The 17,197-nt window shown below is 42.5% G+C and overlaps 1 protein-coding gene across 11 annotated transcripts in view; it reads left to right on the forward strand.

Annotated features, from left to right (window-relative positions):
• The window catches only part of Ppp1r9a (protein phosphatase 1 regulatory subunit 9A), a 282,353-nt gene extending 265,370 nt beyond the window's left edge, over positions 1 to 16,983 (forward strand). For 5 of the 11 annotated variants that reach the window (XM_060374168.1, XM_060374167.1, XM_060374170.1 and 2 more), the window contains 5 exons: positions 5,325 to 5,523; positions 7,495 to 7,614; positions 8,397 to 8,420; positions 9,477 to 9,659; positions 10,947 to 16,983. In XM_060374168.1, coding sequence (XP_060230151.1) covers positions 5,325 to 5,523; positions 7,495 to 7,614; positions 8,397 to 8,420; positions 9,477 to 9,659; positions 10,947 to 11,156 — 736 coding nt within the window. In that variant the 3' untranslated portion in view covers positions 11,157 to 16,983. The remainder of the gene's footprint in view (positions 1 to 5,324; positions 5,524 to 7,494; positions 7,615 to 8,396; positions 8,421 to 9,476; positions 9,660 to 10,946) is intronic. The other 6 variants (XM_060374169.1, XM_060374172.1, XM_060374173.1 and 3 more) reach the window with 3 other exon arrangements.
• The last annotated feature ends 214 nt before the right edge of the window (positions 16,984 to 17,197 follow it).

Consider the following 17,197-nt stretch of genomic DNA (forward strand, 5'->3'; position numbering starts at 1 on the left):
GTCCCATTATTGTGATTGAAATCTGCCTCCTTTTAATTTTTTAATTTCCCATCTAGTGGTTTTATTACTGACCACTGATCATGCCATTTTTCTCAGAGGAAGCTGACATATTGTCATATTCCCACCTGTGCTTGGGAGGAAATTGTTACAGAGAATGATTTCATCCTTCTCTTTCTTCACACCCTGCCCTGATAAGAGCAGTCACCTTTATGCAGCCTCTGAGTAACAGCTGGGCTCGGGTAGAGCCAACTGATGGACCCTCCAACGGCTCCCCATTGCCTGTACATGTCAGCTTAATAATCTGAAACTCAAAAAATGTGTGTCTCTAACGAGGAAACACTTCTGAATGAAGTAAAAGACAAAAACAAACAAACAAGGGATAAAGCTCAGCATGCTTGGAGCGCTAGCCTGGCACACACGGGATCCTAAATTTCACCTCAGTCTCTGAAGTGGGTCCAGTGGCCATGCAGTGGAGGTCCCAGCACTTGGGAGGTGGAGGCAGAAGGATCATAAGTTCCACATCATCACCTCTACCACATAACAAGTTCAAGGCCAGCTGCAGGTCCTTGCTACTCTGCTTCAAAACAAAGAAAAACTTTCTTTAAAAAATTCCTATGTTAAATCTGTAGCTATAAGGGGACTCTAAGCATCTCATTATTCTCATAGGTTTGGTTGACCTTATATATAAGAACACAAGTCTCAAGTGAGGTGTAGTGGGCTGGAGAGATGGCTCAATCAGAAAATGAGAGCCAAACATAGGTTAGGTCCTGACACTCATGTAAAAGCCAGGCTTAGCCATGCACTTCTGTAACTCCAGCACTGGAAAAACAAAGACGGGCGCACCTCTGCCCCCCCCCCCCCCGCCCCAGGCAACAGAGTGTGAACTCCACATTCACTGAGAGACCCTGTTTCAAGAAAGAGAAGGTGAGCAAGGTAGAGAAAGACAACAGTCCTGTCAACCCTTGGCCTCCACACACATACACTCACACGCATATGAACATAAGGGTACACCATAGGAAGGGAGGGAGGGAGGAAGAAGGAAGGAGAAGGAAAAAGGTTTAGATCCTTAAGGTGAGTTTAAATTTTCAAGGGTGTATCTCAGGTGTAAAGTGTGTGATTAGCATGCCCAAGGCCCTGGGTTTAATCCCAAGCACCAAAATTAATGAAAATAAATTTTAATAAAATTAAAAGGCACATTTTGGTCAGATTTATAATAGCATACCTTCATTACGTACCTAAGCAATGGATTTATTGTTCTGAAATTAACGTGTTTTGAGAACGTGGATCTACATGATCCTTTTTCAATTTCAACTTAAACCCTGCAGAGGAAAGGGAGTAGTTTGGTCATCTCCTGGGAATTAGGGCTAAGCTGTCTAGTGTGGCTCTTAAAATGGACTCTTGGCTGCTGATCCCAAATTCCAAACAGAGATCTGGATCTGGAAGCAGATGTCCAGGCTAACTGAGCCTGAGTACCAGAGGGACACATACTTCTAATTCTACCCACCAGGATCTCAGTTCCAGTGGCTGGGGTGGGCTCACAGCTCCAGTCTCTTCAGTGGGTGTTAGGTCCTTTCAAAGTTACTCCATCTGACATAGACAAGTGGAAGTCTGCACACATTTCTCTGGTGACAGCCATAGCTTCCTTCATATTTACACGAGTCTGTGGTCCTTAATATTCTTTCTGCCTGGCAATTTATAAACTGTAAATGATATTTTGATGATATTTGACTAAATGCTGAATACTTCATATTACTTATTTGCAGAATCAAAATGACAAATACCACTGTAGGGCATTTAACCGAAAAATTAAATTTTGAGTGCTAGCCCCAGAATAAACGGATTTCAGATAAATATATGAGTTAATTGCACTATAAAGTTATTAGCCATAATAACCATTTATTTGATTGCCAGGAAAGGTTAATCCAATGACATTTTTTGAGTTATGAAAATTAAATTTTATGACAATTGTTTTTCTCTAGTTCCTAGTAATAAAACACATAAGGATAAAGTATGGTAGACACTTGTGATTTTTTTATTTGTTTTAATGATAAGCCTTTGATAATGATAAGCCACTAAAGATGAAAAGTGGAAAAAGTACAGAGCACATAGCTTCTTTGGCTCTGTGAAAATTATAATCCAATCCATTAAAAATTCATTCTGCTAAACTTGATTTAGAAAAGAGAGGAAGAAGGAAAAGAAGGAAGAAAGAGAGGGAAGGAGGAAGGAAGGAATGAAGGAAGGAAGGAAGGAAGGGAGGGAGGGAGAGAGGAAGGAAGGAAAGGAAGGAAGGAAGGAAGGAAGGAAGGAAGGAAGGAAGGAAGGAAGGAAGGAAGGAAGGGAAGAAGAGGGAGGGGAGGAAGGATTTGGTATTGTTCCAGACATTTTCTTCACAGAAAAAAAACAGGCAAAGAGGCATTCAAAATACAAGTCCAGTAGTTACCAAACCCTTTCTGCTCCTTCGTAGGATTCATAGGCTTCGTAGGTTTAATTTATCCAGGAAGAAATTGGTGTTTGTTAAAAAAAAAAAAAAAAAAAACAACAACAAAAAACATGCCTGATGCTGTTGAGTCTATAATTTTAGAGTAATAGAGTATTGTGTGTCCTAATGAATATTCTATTACTCTAGGTTCAGACAAATGAAAACAAGTTCTTTTCTTTGAGAATAAAGGTTGGACACAGGGGTTAGTTACACAGTCATGGATTTTTTAAATTATAGATAATAAATAGTAGGGCTAGAAGACAGCCGCAGCAGGGCACAGCCAGGCTCATTGAGGGCAAACAGGAAACCAAACAACAACTACAAACCCTCACTCCAGAGTCTTTTGATTTGCAGCTGTGGGACAGTGGTTACTGCCCAGGAAGTGAGCAGGGCTGCCATTGATTCCTGCCAACTCTTTCCCCATCTTTCTATTATGTTTGTATGTATGGCTGCAGAAAGAGAGTCTCTGGCTGGGCTTCCGTGACCTTGCTCATCACTATAAGAGCAGCTTGGCCTGGAGACCATCCTCAGTGCTGGATGCACATGTCCATACTCGTTATTAGTCTTGAATATTTTCCTGGCCGAGAGCACTTTATGAGAGCTTTAATTCGCTGAACTCTTTTGATTTTTTTCCCAGGTGTTGCTTGCCCTGGGTTTGGACTCCCTAACGTCCCTTTCAAGTGAAGCTAGCTAACAGCAGCATTCCCATCCCCTGCCCTTTCTCCTTAATGTCATTAGTAACCAACCGTCATTACTAAGACAGTTGACTTGGGAGGGGGGTGAGGTTGCCGTGCTGTCCTTAGTTATATAGCTGCCTCGTAAACTCCCAGACCATGGCTATCTAGTTAAATACTATACTTTTCTTGCCTCAGCATTGTCCAGTCAGAAGGGAGTGTGACCCGCAGGACCAGCTTTTCCTTGAATGTGCCCAGTCGCTAGGGTGTAGGACTGCAGAGAAGATACTTTTGTGTTTCTAAACTGACTGCTAAGGACATTCTTACTGGAATGTAGGGACTAAGTGAAAGACGAGGCACAGAAGTGAAGTTATTCCTGGGTAGATAGCGAGAGCTCCAAAGAGATTTATCTCTCCAGGCAGCACAGGGTCAGTTTTAATGGGATATGGGAACAGGCAGGATGACAAAGCTCCTAGTCGATCCCGGGGCTAAAGCTGGAGTCTCTAATCTTATCTCCCTCCTAGAAGTATTTATTAGTGTGCATTCACATTCCAACTGGGATTGTTTATCTTAAGGACTTAAGATTTCTTCCCCTCTCCCAGATGAGGGAAGAGGAAAGCTGTCCCATTGCTTTATTGCCATCCAGATTTATGTTGCCAGAATCCTTCTCCTCAGTATAGACCAAAGGGTGATAACGCTGAGGTCTCAAAGTGTCAAGAACCATGAGAGGAAGCTCAAGTGTGTGGAACTAGGGAAGCAAGCAACTTGACTCATGTAATCACTAATGTGCTCTGTTCTCTCATGACTTCCGTTACATTTGCATTTTGTATAATCTTGATAAGTGAAGATGTAGATATTAAAAAGTGACACTTTTTAAACTCACTAAAATGATCACATCTTCTGGATTCTTGTATGTGACCATCATTTTTATTCACCCACCTGCTAGTCAGTTTTACCAAAATGTCACCATGTTTCTATTCTTGTTGTCTACCCCTGTAACCTTTTGCACCTGCATGTTGCCTACAGCCTGCAGGGTGCTTGCATAAGGATTGTTACCTTTGGTTCTTGTAGTACTATTTAGAAACAAGCCAGAAGTTTTAGGACTTACTGTTGTTTAAATAAATTCGAACTGTACTTCAAAATGCCCTTGAAATGAAGTGTAAGGAGACTAGAATTCAGCACACCCGAAGGATATCTAAGTATATATCCAAGATATGCTATCAAGGCATTTTTAATCGAAGGGGTTCCTGTTGTCAAAATATCAACAGCTACTGAGTAATTGGCTTCCATCCAGTATCATTTGGACATACTGAGGATGGCCTCTTCCAAATGCACACGAGCATTTTCTTCTTCAGCTCCTAGCCAAGTGTTTTCATTTGACCAATAAATAAATACAAATATGAAAGTGCATACAGCAAGTTTAAAACAGAAAAACTGTGTTTCTTGGCTGCTTTTGGATCTTTAAATATTTCTAGACTGAACATTTACACTCTGATAGCTTTCGTGACTCTTTAGCAAATGTTAACTTATTTAGTCCATACCAGTCATACATGAGCTGTATCAACATACTCACTTTGTACAGATTGAAACAGAGGGATAGAGAAGGCCTGAGGCCACACCCTCTGGAGATGAGTGGCCCTCAGCTTCCAAGGGTCCCATGATGGCTTCAGCCCCTATATTCCTTCTGGGTAAAGACACTGAGACTGTGATGAGAAGCCAGGAAGCTGCATGTTCTGCTTACCATGCCCTGAAGTGTCCAAATCACTTGAATGGTTCAGGCATAGATGTTGGGAGCATGAATCCATTTGCAGGTAGAAAGAATGCTGGTTATGAGCTAGCATGACTTGCTGCAGTGGCTGCCCTAAGAGGGGTCTCCCAAAGGCTGTAGCACCCTTATTTTATTGCATCCATGCACACTTAGAAAGGCACATTTAATACATTTTTGTCTTGGAAATAGCAGTTCAAAACCATGTGTTATCCCAGATTCCATTTAAATGTAAAAAAGGTAAATGTTGAGGTTAATGCTACTGCCCGAAGCAGTATGTCTTTACTGCCATAAGTAGACCGGTTTTTCAGAGCGCTTTCCCTACACTGAGAGTCTCACTGGAATTGGGTTCGATATGTCTTTTGCCATTTCTATGTCTAACAAGCCTATTCTTTTCACATCACAGAATCTTCAGAAGCAAGTTGGAAAACTGGAAAGCCAAGCCACCCTCCGCAGATCAGCCCTCTGCTCGCGCTCCTTGCATGCCTTTCTCCTGGTTTAATGAGAGCCGGAAAGGATCCTATTCCTTCAGGAACCTGCCTTCAGCTCCAAGTCCCCCTCAGCCTTCTCCTGAGACTCTAATTTCAGATAAAACAGGGTCCAAGGTAGACAACAGTGGACTAAAAAAAAAAAAAAAAAGCTGACAAGAAAGCCCCCAGTCCTATCTCTTCAGTTTCTGAAAGGCCTTCTCAACCTATGTGTGCACCCTGGATCTCAGGGACCAATGTGCTAACACTGCCATAGGCATGCATGGTGTTTCCTTTGTGGGGGAAGGGTCCCACCTAACCAGCACCCTCTTCAATACTCTTCCATTCTAGCGTGTGCATCTCTCTTCAATTTGCCTGTCGATCTCACTTACTGCTGTTTAATCTGTTTGACAGTTAAGCCATGCTGGGAAAGAGGCATTTGGATGATGAAACAGTGTTGGTAGATGTTTGCTAAGTATTCTTTAAACTGTGTTATGAAATTATTTCACTGTGCTTTTCAAGATTTACTGGAAAACAGATAAATTTAGGACTGACTTATGTTCAATATGTTTGAGTGAAACAAACAGAAAAAAACAACAACAACAACAAAAAACACACCAACATATAGCACTTTACTTATTTTTTGTCTCAAACGTCCATGCAGAGCACCCGTTCTAATTCTGTCACCAAAGTTCTTTAACATGAACAGAACTGCAAATTGTTATGCATTGGTATAATGCGTTTCAGAATGCATGATGGTTATTTCCAGCATGACACTGCAAACCTTATCTAACATTTTCCTGAAACACATATGGTGGCTAACCTTTGAGTTACTTGGTCTTCTTTTTTTCTGTGTTCACTCTTCTTTCCCAAACAGAAGCGTGTGATTAATCTTACTTGAACTTAATTCTTTCCTTGAGGTCAGCAGCTCAGAGCAAAGGGCTTTGCCCGAGGGTCTGGGGGGTTGCCTCTCCAGTGGTCGTGCCAAAGGTTGAGGTTTTGTGTCATGCCTGCTGCTGAACGTTCTGCCAGCCTCTCTCCTTTTGGGGAAGATTTGCCAAATCTCAGAGTTAGTTTGGTACTAAAGTCTAGAGTCTCTTTCGTGGTATTTATTCTCAATAATCAGCTGAGCCCAACACAAAGGAACATAATGGAAACAACAGTCTGGTTTACAGAAGTGCCGTTTGAAACAAGATGGTGTTGGGCAGTTGCGTAGAGTTCCTGGAAATCTAACCACTCTACAGGTAGCAAGAGAAGTTTTGGTAATACTTGACCCGTTGGGCCTTCTACAGTTCTGAGACTTAAGGTTCGCTTGAGTGAGTCTAACATTATCTCACACAAAAGAGAGGTTCATTAGAAAATGTTCTTATAAGTAAGGCTCTGTGGCCATTGTCAAGTTGTCTTAACATCTGCTGAGCATGTTAAAGCAGTTCTCGGGAAATTCACTTTTTTTTCCCCACACTCCACCCCTCTAACCTCAGGAGGTTATGCATTCCTGTGGGTCTGAACCCTACTGCAGTCTCTGGCTGTATGCTGGTGCCATGAGAGAGTTATACTCCAACATGTGACTAGTGTTGTGTTGTCAGACCATGCCCTCCTCCAGAGCTCGTCACTCTAAAGGGTACATCCAGGAGGGGACCTGTCAGTTCTCACAGTATTTATCACAGCCAGCCACACGCCACCCTTCCCAGGGGCACTCCAGCTACCTTCCTGATAGGAATCGCCATCTGTTCCTGATAACTCCGCCTCTCCACACCATCTTGTGTTCCTGCGCACACTGGCGCTCCTCACAATTAGGGTCACAGCAGATGGGCTTGTTAACGTCACTCCTGAGCAGCTGCAGAGGATAATGAATTCTGTGCCCTTGGAGAGAAGCCATTTCTCTACAACACCTCTCCTTGCATCCAGGGAAAAGGTGCCCAGGATTTCCAGTCAGGCTCAAAAGCTGGAGCAGCACCCACCATTGCCCAGCTGACGTCATCCCCAACCCAGCTCTTGATTGTCTTCCGAAGAAAGTTAATTAAAATGAAGCAGTTGAGGACTCGGGACCACTCCTGCCTCTAGCTCACTCTCTGTGTTCATTTAACATAGTTTTATTCATTTTTGCAGAATTTCACCTTCAATGATGACTTCAGCCCAAGCAGTACCAGTTCAGCAGACCTGAGCGGTTTAGGAGCAGAACCCAAAACGCCAGGGCTCTCCCAGTCCTTGGCCCTGTCCTCGGATGAGGTACTGTAGCAGCACCATGGCAGAATTTATTTTTTATGTCACTTCCTCCATATCCCACGATGGGAAGATATTTGAGGGTAGATTTAGCATAGAAGCCATCAACACTGAGGTTTTGTGTTTAACACAAATTCTTCATGATTACATTCCCCTCGCCTTCAACATAAAAGAAAAGGATAGTTTCTGAGCCCCTTGGATCTCCCCGGGGTTCCCATTATATATGCAAACACACATGGTAGAGAGGCTTGGCCCTGGAGAGCAAGACTAGATAAACAGTTCAGATCACTTGGACACTGTGAATTATCCATTCTTTCTCTCCTTATACAGCGTCACTCCTACCTCCAGACTCTGACAGTCCTCTGACTGTGGTATGCCCCCAAGTTGAATCGTTACAATCAATAGGCACAGTTCAGGAAAGGAAACAGAGTAAGAACCATTTATCCAGATGCTAGAGGGAGGATTAGCATTGCTAGAATTACCAGGAAGTATGTATGCAGGAGATAAGCAGAAACCTATGTTGGTATTGACTTAGTTCTAAAAATGGTGGCAGTGGTGGGACAGGAAATAATATAATTAGAATATGTTTATTTTAAAATAAACATCTAAAATAATTATTCTGTTTCTTTTTGACGGGAGTTTTGTGAAATAAAACTTTTTTTTTTCTTTTAAATTTTTCTGGTCATGTTTTTCCAGCTGGGCTTGATTTTGATGTATGCACTGTGGATGCTATGTGTCCCGTTTCTGTAACACTCTTCTTTCTGGTTCTTTTGTTGCTTCTCACCCAGAGCCTGGATATGATAGATGATGAGGTGAGCTATCTGTGGGTTGTGTGTGATGCCTTGTCTGGTTTGAAGCTGCCTTTTTCTCCTTACAAATGACTTATGAATCCAAGAATACAAAAACACTGCTCATAGTGGAGGGAAACAGTCTGCACGTGTGTACATTTTACTGAAAAGATGTTCCTGGATCAAGAGGCCCTAAGTCCCGCCTCCAGAGCCCCTCATTTGTCTCCCGTAGCCGTTAGCTGACATGGTCCATTCCTTTTCATATCCTCCGCCTTCCCCTCAGCTTACACCCTCCCCTCTTCTCTGCTCTTCAAGTGGCTCACCATCTAACTCATGTCTTTTCTCTGAGACCTGCAATGGCTTCATCTTCTCTCAGCTTAGCGGTTCTGGGCGCTGTTCTGCCTCTTTATACAAATGAAGAGCAGTGCGCAGGTGGCCAGAGCCTGACATTTGCAATGAGTGTGTTATGAAGCTCTGTCATTTATTGCCGTGTTGTCTAAGAGAGATCACGTAAACTTTCTGATCCCCATTTTCCTTATCTCTTAAAGGAGTTGTGGTTGTCAGCAGCCTACATTCCTCACAGGTTTGCTTCCTGCTCAGATGAAATATGGCTGTGAATTTTCCCTAACGAAGCTTGAGGGCTTTTACCTATAGAGTGATGGAGATTGATATTTAAAATGTTTTTATATAACTTCAGTACCTTCTCAAAGGATAATTTTAACATGTATCACATATAGAGAACTATGAAATATGTATTTTCCACATATGATAATATCTCCATGGTTATTTATCAGCAGTGTTAATGTTAATGGTTATTTAGTCACCAATGTTAATATATGCTTTTTCGATTTTTTTTTTATTTCCTACATTTGAAATGGTACTTTATTTGTGGGATAGATTTGATTTTCTGTCTACCAGAGTCACACAGGTAATAGACTTCTTTTCTAACAGAAGTACAGCTATTCTCCTTTATGATTTGCAAGTAAATACAGCCCTTGGAGCCCGAAAAACTCCTTTGCTAGCACAGTGTGAGGCATGGTGTTACAGCCCTTATCAACACTGCATATATTCCCCCCGCAGATCCTAGATGACGGGCAGTCTCCCAAACACAGCCAGACTCCGAATCGGGGTGTTCATGAATGGAATGTGCAGCAGGTTTCGCACTGGTTAATGAGCCTAAATCTGGACCAGTATGTGTCTGAATTCAGTGCTCAGAACATCACTGGGGAGCAGCTCCTGCAGCTGGATGGAAGCAAACTGAAGGTAAAACACTCTTCGTCGGTGTTGGGTTTCCAGTTCTGTATATTACTTGTAGCCCCTGACATGTTCTTGCTAGCCAAGAATGTCCTGCATATCCATGTGGTAATTTTTGTCAACGCTTAGCAGAAAAGATACTTAATTTTTTTTTTCAGTAGGAAATGAAGCTTCAGGAAGCTCATGAAGGGCTCTGACTCAGGATAGGCCACTGTCTAAGAGAGTTAGGGACCCTTCCCTTGCCTTCGCTGGGTAATATGTGATATCTGTATTAAAGCCACTCACTTTCCATTGCACTGTTAAGATTTAATAATGATCAGTATGAGGTCTTCCTTTCTGCATTTCTCCTCCAGGCGCCCCCTCCTACCCACTACTTGAAAACTGAATTGATGTCCCCTACTTTCTTCCCCAAGTATATGCAAACCATCCCTACCTGTCACCTCCATTGCACCGTCATTTCCGCTCATCCAGCCAATCTCTCTTAGAGACTGAGATGGCACCCAACTCTGTGGAGAAAGGGCAAGAGGAGGGTACCAGCCAGCTCTATACAGCCCTCCCTACCGCTAGGCTGATGGATAGATGAGTATCTCTTGACAGTCTTTGAAAAGGTTAGAGATCAATCAATAGCTGTGAATATGAAGGCCCCATTGACAAGGCTGTCCCTGTTGGGGAGATGGATGCAGCCTGCTGCTGATGCTGAAGGTCATGGAGCATTTAAAGAACACAACCATCTCCCCTGATTCTCAATTCCAAGCAAATCCAGCAACCTCGTCATTGTAATCAGGCTTCCTTTATAGGTCTGCCTTTGGGAAGACAATGGCTGGAGAGGTGCTGACATGGGCATGCTGGCCCCAAAGACTGTTTTTGGGTCTCATTGTAAATAACTGCATTGGCAAACGGGAGGCCATTTCAGTTCTTCCTGCCCTTGTTGGAGCTTTCTGTGGCAGCAGGTGCTCCCTGTTACCCTTTGAAGATATTGATGAGTTTAGCAAGACTTCAGCCGAAGGTTGAAGAAGCAGGATCGTGCCCTTTTTATTTATTCTCTCGTTAGTTACCAATTTGGAAAGCATTTTCTTAATGACTTCTGGAGTGTATTTTGCAAGAACTTCAAAGAACGAAGCACAGATCCTCAGGGCATACAGAACTTAGCACATGTTGACTGCTTTTCCTCAGCACTGACCTCTTTCTATGTTTAACTAAGGTCATGAGATTAAACATAGTATGATGTTTTCCTCATCATAAGCAAAGAGGTCAGCAGTTTATCACATTCAGTTTGCGCATGTGTTTCCTTTTTAGGCTCTTGGGATGGCATCATCCCAGGACCGGGCACGGGTTAAAAAAACACTGAAGGAAATGAAGATGTCTCTGGAGAAGGCTCGGAAGGCCCACGAGAAAATGGAGAAACAAAGAGAAAAGCTGAGGAGGAAGGAACAAGAGCAAATGCAAAGGAAGTCAAAAAAGTCAGAAAAGATGACTTCCACAGCAGAGAGCAACAGTGAGCCGTAATACCTAGCCTCCTGCAGTAGGTGGGAAAGCTTGAGAGAAGTCCCGCCCCTTCCTGACCCCCTTCCCCAGCAGAGGATGAAGATGAAACTGTTGGGGAGAATGCCACTGTAGCTGGTCCAAAGAACTGTGTGTTGAATGCACTCTTAATTTTAACCTCCTAAAATAACCCCTAGCCACCCCCTTTGGTTTATTAACAGACCAGAAATCCCACTTTTATCCTCTCCCTACCAGCATCCCGTGCTGTGTTAAAGTGTGTGGTGCCTCTTGGAGGACCCCCCTGACCAACTAATGAGAGAAGGACTCACTCTGGCATTGTGAGTGGAGTGCCCAGAACTTTCAGTGAGAGCCCCTGAAGCCGAGACAGTAGCCGTGACTGTTAGTGTGTGGAGGGTACCTGCCTTGAGAGGGGGAAGCTGTGCTGCAGAATCTAGGACAGTGGGCATGTGGGAAAGGCACCCCTCACTTCTGACTGTACAGTGAGTCAGTCGTCATGGAGAGGTGGCTGCCCAGCACACACTTCACAGCTGAGGTGAAGAGAGGAATCAGAAAGAGAGAGAGAGAAAAAAAACAGTTGTTGGTTAACTCTAAAGGACATGGAAAGGCCTTAAGAATGTAGATGTGGGCCTTGGAGGACGACATTTTCCTCCAAGTATCGCTGAACAAAGAAGGCAACGACAGAGCGTTGTAACCATGGATGCTGGGATCTGCTGCTCCGTTTGCCGGCGCTGCGAGCCCAGTGTTTCGGCAGCGCTGACATGCACAGCACAGCTCCTTTTCCCCAGCAAACTGAACAGGAAATTGATTTTTAAGGGAACCAACATTTTCAGGTTTCCTCTCCTGGGGCCTCCCAGCTGGTCTTCAGCCTGCCTGTGACACAATCAGGAACTTGTCACATATTTTCTACTCAGAATTTCCCCAGTGGGCGCAGTCAGTGTTTTAACAAATGTACTTTTAAGAACTTAAAACTAGAAATACTGGTTAGAGATTGAGATTTGAGTAACAGTCAACCAGAGAACTTTTTTTTTTTTTTTTTTGAGCACGCGTAGTTCTTTTCTGTGATGGACAGCCATCATTTGCATTTTAGAGACATGAATGACTTTTCTAAGCCATTCTTTTCCATAATGTAGAGCGTTCCAGGTTTAAGACAGGACCTAGACAGTGCAAGAGCCGATAAACTTCCTTAGGGCCAGTATTAAGGATCACAGTATTTCACCAACTTGAGTTGAGTGCAGGAGACTGGGGCAGGAGGAGGAGAAGAGAAACTCATCTTGAGATATTTCATACCTTGGGGGCTTTTATTTGTGTGCTTGCCTTTAGTTTTGCTTTTTTTTCTTTTTTTTCTGGTTATGTTTCTAACTCACATTACTGCATTGACTCTAAAAAAAGTGACATCATCTACTTTATGACGGACAAATTTCAAAGTAGAGCTGGAGGTCAGATGACTCCTTGGACATCAGCAAGCTTTAACCCACCAGGCCCTTCCACTGTCCGCAGCCTGTGCGCGTCTCCCTCAGAGGCACAGGTATGAGGGCCTGCTTCAGGCTGTGGCGTTACAACAGGTGTCTGCTAGGGTAGGGGTCGGCTGCCGGCATGGCCTCACCTTGTGTCTCAGCAGTGTGACTTTGCATTTTAATTGTTATCTCTATTTTTGAAACATACGAATCCTGACACTATCTGAACTAGAGACTTAATCCTGCTCTTTCTCCCACGGCCTACGTCCTTTTCTGTCCCAGAGCCCTGCTCTTCAGTCTTGGTCCTTCTGGTACAGACCCACTTCAGTCGGAAGCGTGACGTGGCAGTAGCGTTGTGCTCCGTAGCCACCAGCCCTGCTTCATGGTTCCTCCCTGGAGTAGGGTACTGGGTACCTGCGTGTCTTCAGATGCCTGACGCTTTGCCATAATATTTTGGGAAACCAAGAGACACATTGCTGAACTACAAATTTAGCAAATCTTTCCTAATACCAGAAGACTAAGCAAAAATCTGGCACTACTAACACTTGCAATTGTAAATTTCAGCCATATTTTTTTTTCTTTTCTTTGGGGAGGGAAAAAAAAACGAACAGACCTGGATTGCACTGGAAGCTTCTCTGTGTTCATTTTCAAGAGTGAAAACAGAAGGATGATCATTTTCAGTTGTGTTTACACTTTGATGATAGTTGAAAATGAATGTATATATTGGAAATGTCTGTAAGTCTGTCTCTGCCTGTAACTTATGATCTTAGATTGCATTTCTTAAATACAGTGCTCCGACGATAATGTTATTAACACTCAGTGCTTGGATCAGCATTCATCTGACAGTTACAAATCAAATTCATAGTCCTTACATCATTTATGTTTATGTTTCAACTATTTTGATTTTTTAAGTTAAATTATTGCAATCTTAGACCAAAATGATCTTTTTTTAATATTGCTACTTAAAGCTGGTAAAATTGTAGAAGGCTCTTGACCTCGTTGTTCAGCAAAGGACAAAACATAAACTGGTTGATACAGTGTGGAAACAAAGTGAAGGAACTCAGACCTTGTGAGAATTTTGATTTCCTGTTAGTTCCTTTATTGACTGCTGCATGATAATAATTGAGTTTCTGACGTCTTGCACAATTTCTGCTTTAATGCTGTAGTTTCAGGGTTTATATAGGATTTTGGAGGGTTTTTAAGTTGTCAACAAGTGAACAAAAAGGGAATGTCAGCATCCTATGAACTATATGCTAGTGAAGGATAACAGGACTCATCAGTAACCAAGTGTTTTGGGTACAGGTCATGGTTGGGAGTGGGGGTCCCTGGTGAGGTCCTGGCATGGGTAAAGAGCATTGTAGGAGTCAGGGCTCCATTAAAGGACTTGGTAATTGATTGCTGGGCTTAAGCCACCTCCTCCAGCGTGACTCTTCAGTACACAGTCATTCTTTCCTTCCCCCCCTCCCCCCGAGTCAAAAGAGCCCTGTCAGAGCAGAAACCATTCTTTATCCACTTCAGAGCTCTCATAAAGCCTGCTCTTCGAACCTCGACCACAAAGCTGTTCTGGGGGGACCTGCCATCCTTTAGTTGGGGTTGACATGGGCTTTCCACCTCATGTAGACTATTACAGTCCCACACTACATGATTACAGTATGGTAGGCGCTAATGCCAAACTCAGCTTCTAACAGGCACAAAATGGGAATACTTACTTTGTGTTCCTTTCTTTTTGGAAGTGAAGTGGCATAGGAGAAGTGAGGACTCCTGCTACTGTTCATGCCGGGCAGTCTTCATCCTGAGATCTTAACTGCCTTAGGCCTGAGCTACAGAAATCTCCACAGGTCAGATGTAGCGCCTGGGCCTCTATGGACTAAGCTGAAGATGAAGAATTCTCTTTTAGGATTAACTTGTGCCTGAAAACTAAATAAGAAGTAAACAAATTGCATTTTACAGCTATTTCAAGTCATTTATAAACATGAAAAGTTAGATAAATTTCAGGAGGACCAATCAGCATTTAGCAAGCATCAAGATGATTCTGGAGGAGAGAGGGCAAACGACTCTACAAGAAACGTCTGTACAGTGGATATTGCCCTGTCAAACAATGAGATATTTAAGAATTACCAAATTCCATTAAAGTCCAATGAAAGTCTCTTCCCCACAGAGCTGGTGATAGGGAACACCTCACTTTTAGGGACAGGCATTCGTAGAGTTTGTGTCACTTGCTTAATCGCTAAGACCCTCGTGCTACTTGGTGAAAGGTAATTAGGAAATGACAGGGCTAGTTTTCACGTGTTTGGGGTTTTTTTGTTTTGTGTGTTTTGTTTTTTTTTTTTTACTTGCTTTGAGTCTGGGCTCTGCCTATCTCCAGTTCTAAAGTGGAGCTGGAGGTGAGGTCAAAAGTAAAGTAACTGCTTTTCTCCAAAACTGTTCTCATTGTGAAAGAATACAGGGGCGTGGTCTCAAGACAGCATTACAGGAAATCTGTGTCACCTGTTTAGTCCTGAAAATTAGACTGCAGGTGCAGGCTGATTGTGTTTGCTTTTGTCTTGAATATTTAAAGTCCCATGAAACTTAGCCTTGATCCAAAACACTGGAGGAAAAATAGCATCAAAGAAAACACATTTTAATAACTTGAAGAGTAGCATTGAAGAAGCTGGAATGACCACTTAGACGGAAAGGGAAAAGCTTACACAATAAATCACACCCTGGATAGGAGCACCAGTTCCATTTGTGGGAGGACCAGGGTCCTCATCTGTTTGTGCATGGGTGTCTGTGTGGGAGCCTCAGAGAATGTCTGTCACTCAAGGCACCAATCTGTAAGCACCTGGACCTGTTTCTCTATCCTCAGAGTAGGGGGCCAAAGAAGCTCTGTGCTTCCCAGCCCTTGACCCTACCCACCCCAGACCATTAGGACTCCAGCAATGTGCAGGACAGTGCAAGGAGTAAGAGAACAAGCCACAAATTCTCAGTATGTGCATGCCACTTGTGTAGGTGTCAGAGCTGTGTGTGTGAATATAGCCCCCACCTTCCACACACATATATACCATAAGCACGTGGCATAAAAATATACCATCCTTGGAATACAGTGATGTTAGTTAGGACCCTGGGCTGTAATCATAGCCTATTGCCACTTCTGTGTTGTGTATACATTGAATGGCTCATAGATTTTAAGAGGTGTTTTTTTTTTTTGTTTTGTTTTGTTTTGTTTTTAATGTAAGTATCCTACTAAATGCACTTACGCTTCTAAATGTTTATATATTTTGGTAAAATTGATTTATTAGATCTTTGGTATTGTATTTTACTAAGATAAATTTTCCTCAAATGTTTGATTAATGCTTTGATGTCAAGATTGCACATTTTTTTAGTTAGAACTCAGAAGATATTATGCAGCTTTGGGCATTTTCAACTGCAGATCGCAGTTTTTTGACTAAATTGCACTGTGTGTTCTTGTGTATCAACTCTCACCTCTGAAATGAGAGCGTCCGTAGCCATGATGCTCCCATCACGAACTACTGGCTCTCTGGTGGCAGCATTCCTGTCGTGTGACCACTATTTACTTCCTATGCCATCAGCTTGAAATGGCATTTTTGCTTGCCACCAAAAATAACACACTGGGTTATGAGTATATGTTGTTGGAAGGTGTGTACATTCATTTCCTTCAGCTGCTGTATGCACGCACGCAAGTTTCTTGTTAAGGACTTAAGCATCCCTTCATGAAAGAACAATTGGCCAGAAATACCCTAAATTGTCTTTACAGAATGAAGCAGGAAGTGATGCTCCAGCTAGATAACGCTTTCCAACAGCATCAGGTTCAATCAGTGATTAACAAAGTCTTGGAACATGTATACTCTTCGCTATTATTTAATGTCACAGCTACTGCTTTTGGATCTTTTAATGATGTTTTGATGAAACCACTTGGACATTTGCTATATATCAATGACAAGACCAGGCAGCTGAAAACTACAAGGAGAATAAAATTCTGTTCTACTGTAAGATTTGATTTGTTTCCCTCTTTCCATATATATTGCTAAAGGGAAAGTTGTTCGAAAATGATCTGAGTCAGGTAAGTATGGATAGCCTATTGCCTGAAACTTTCAACTTGTACATTTTGCTGTCTGATCATTTGCATGGAAGAGACAAAAAGTGCCACCTCTGATCTGTTCTCCGGTGCCTGATCAGTGTATGCTGTTTCAAATGGCATTCCGTACTCTTTGGTTTTCAGAGGCGTTCAAAGCTAACTATACCTTCAGTGGCCCATTGTTTTCTGACCATCTAAAAATACCTGTGAGTAAATTTAATTTGCTAGTGTAAATACATTTCTTGCCAATGAGTATTATTGTTGTTAGGTAATGAATGCAATAAAAGGAAATACAGAGATCTATCGGAGTCCAAGTTTCTTTTTTTTCCTCTTCCATTTCTACCTTCAACTAAAACAAGCCCGAACTGGGTAAACCTGCATTAACTGTCAAAACATATCTATCCATCAAGAGCAAAGTGCACATTTTTCATGGAAATGAAACTAAAAATAAGTTTAAACTCTGGTAAAGTGTAAATTGGCAGCTAGAATTACACTTGAAAGCACAATTATGGAAG

Source organism: Meriones unguiculatus, chromosome 21 (assembly GCF_030254825.1).
Source record: "Meriones unguiculatus strain TT.TT164.6M chromosome 21, Bangor_MerUng_6.1, whole genome shotgun sequence".
Taxonomy (NCBI): Eukaryota; Metazoa; Chordata; class Mammalia; order Rodentia; family Muridae; genus Meriones; species Meriones unguiculatus.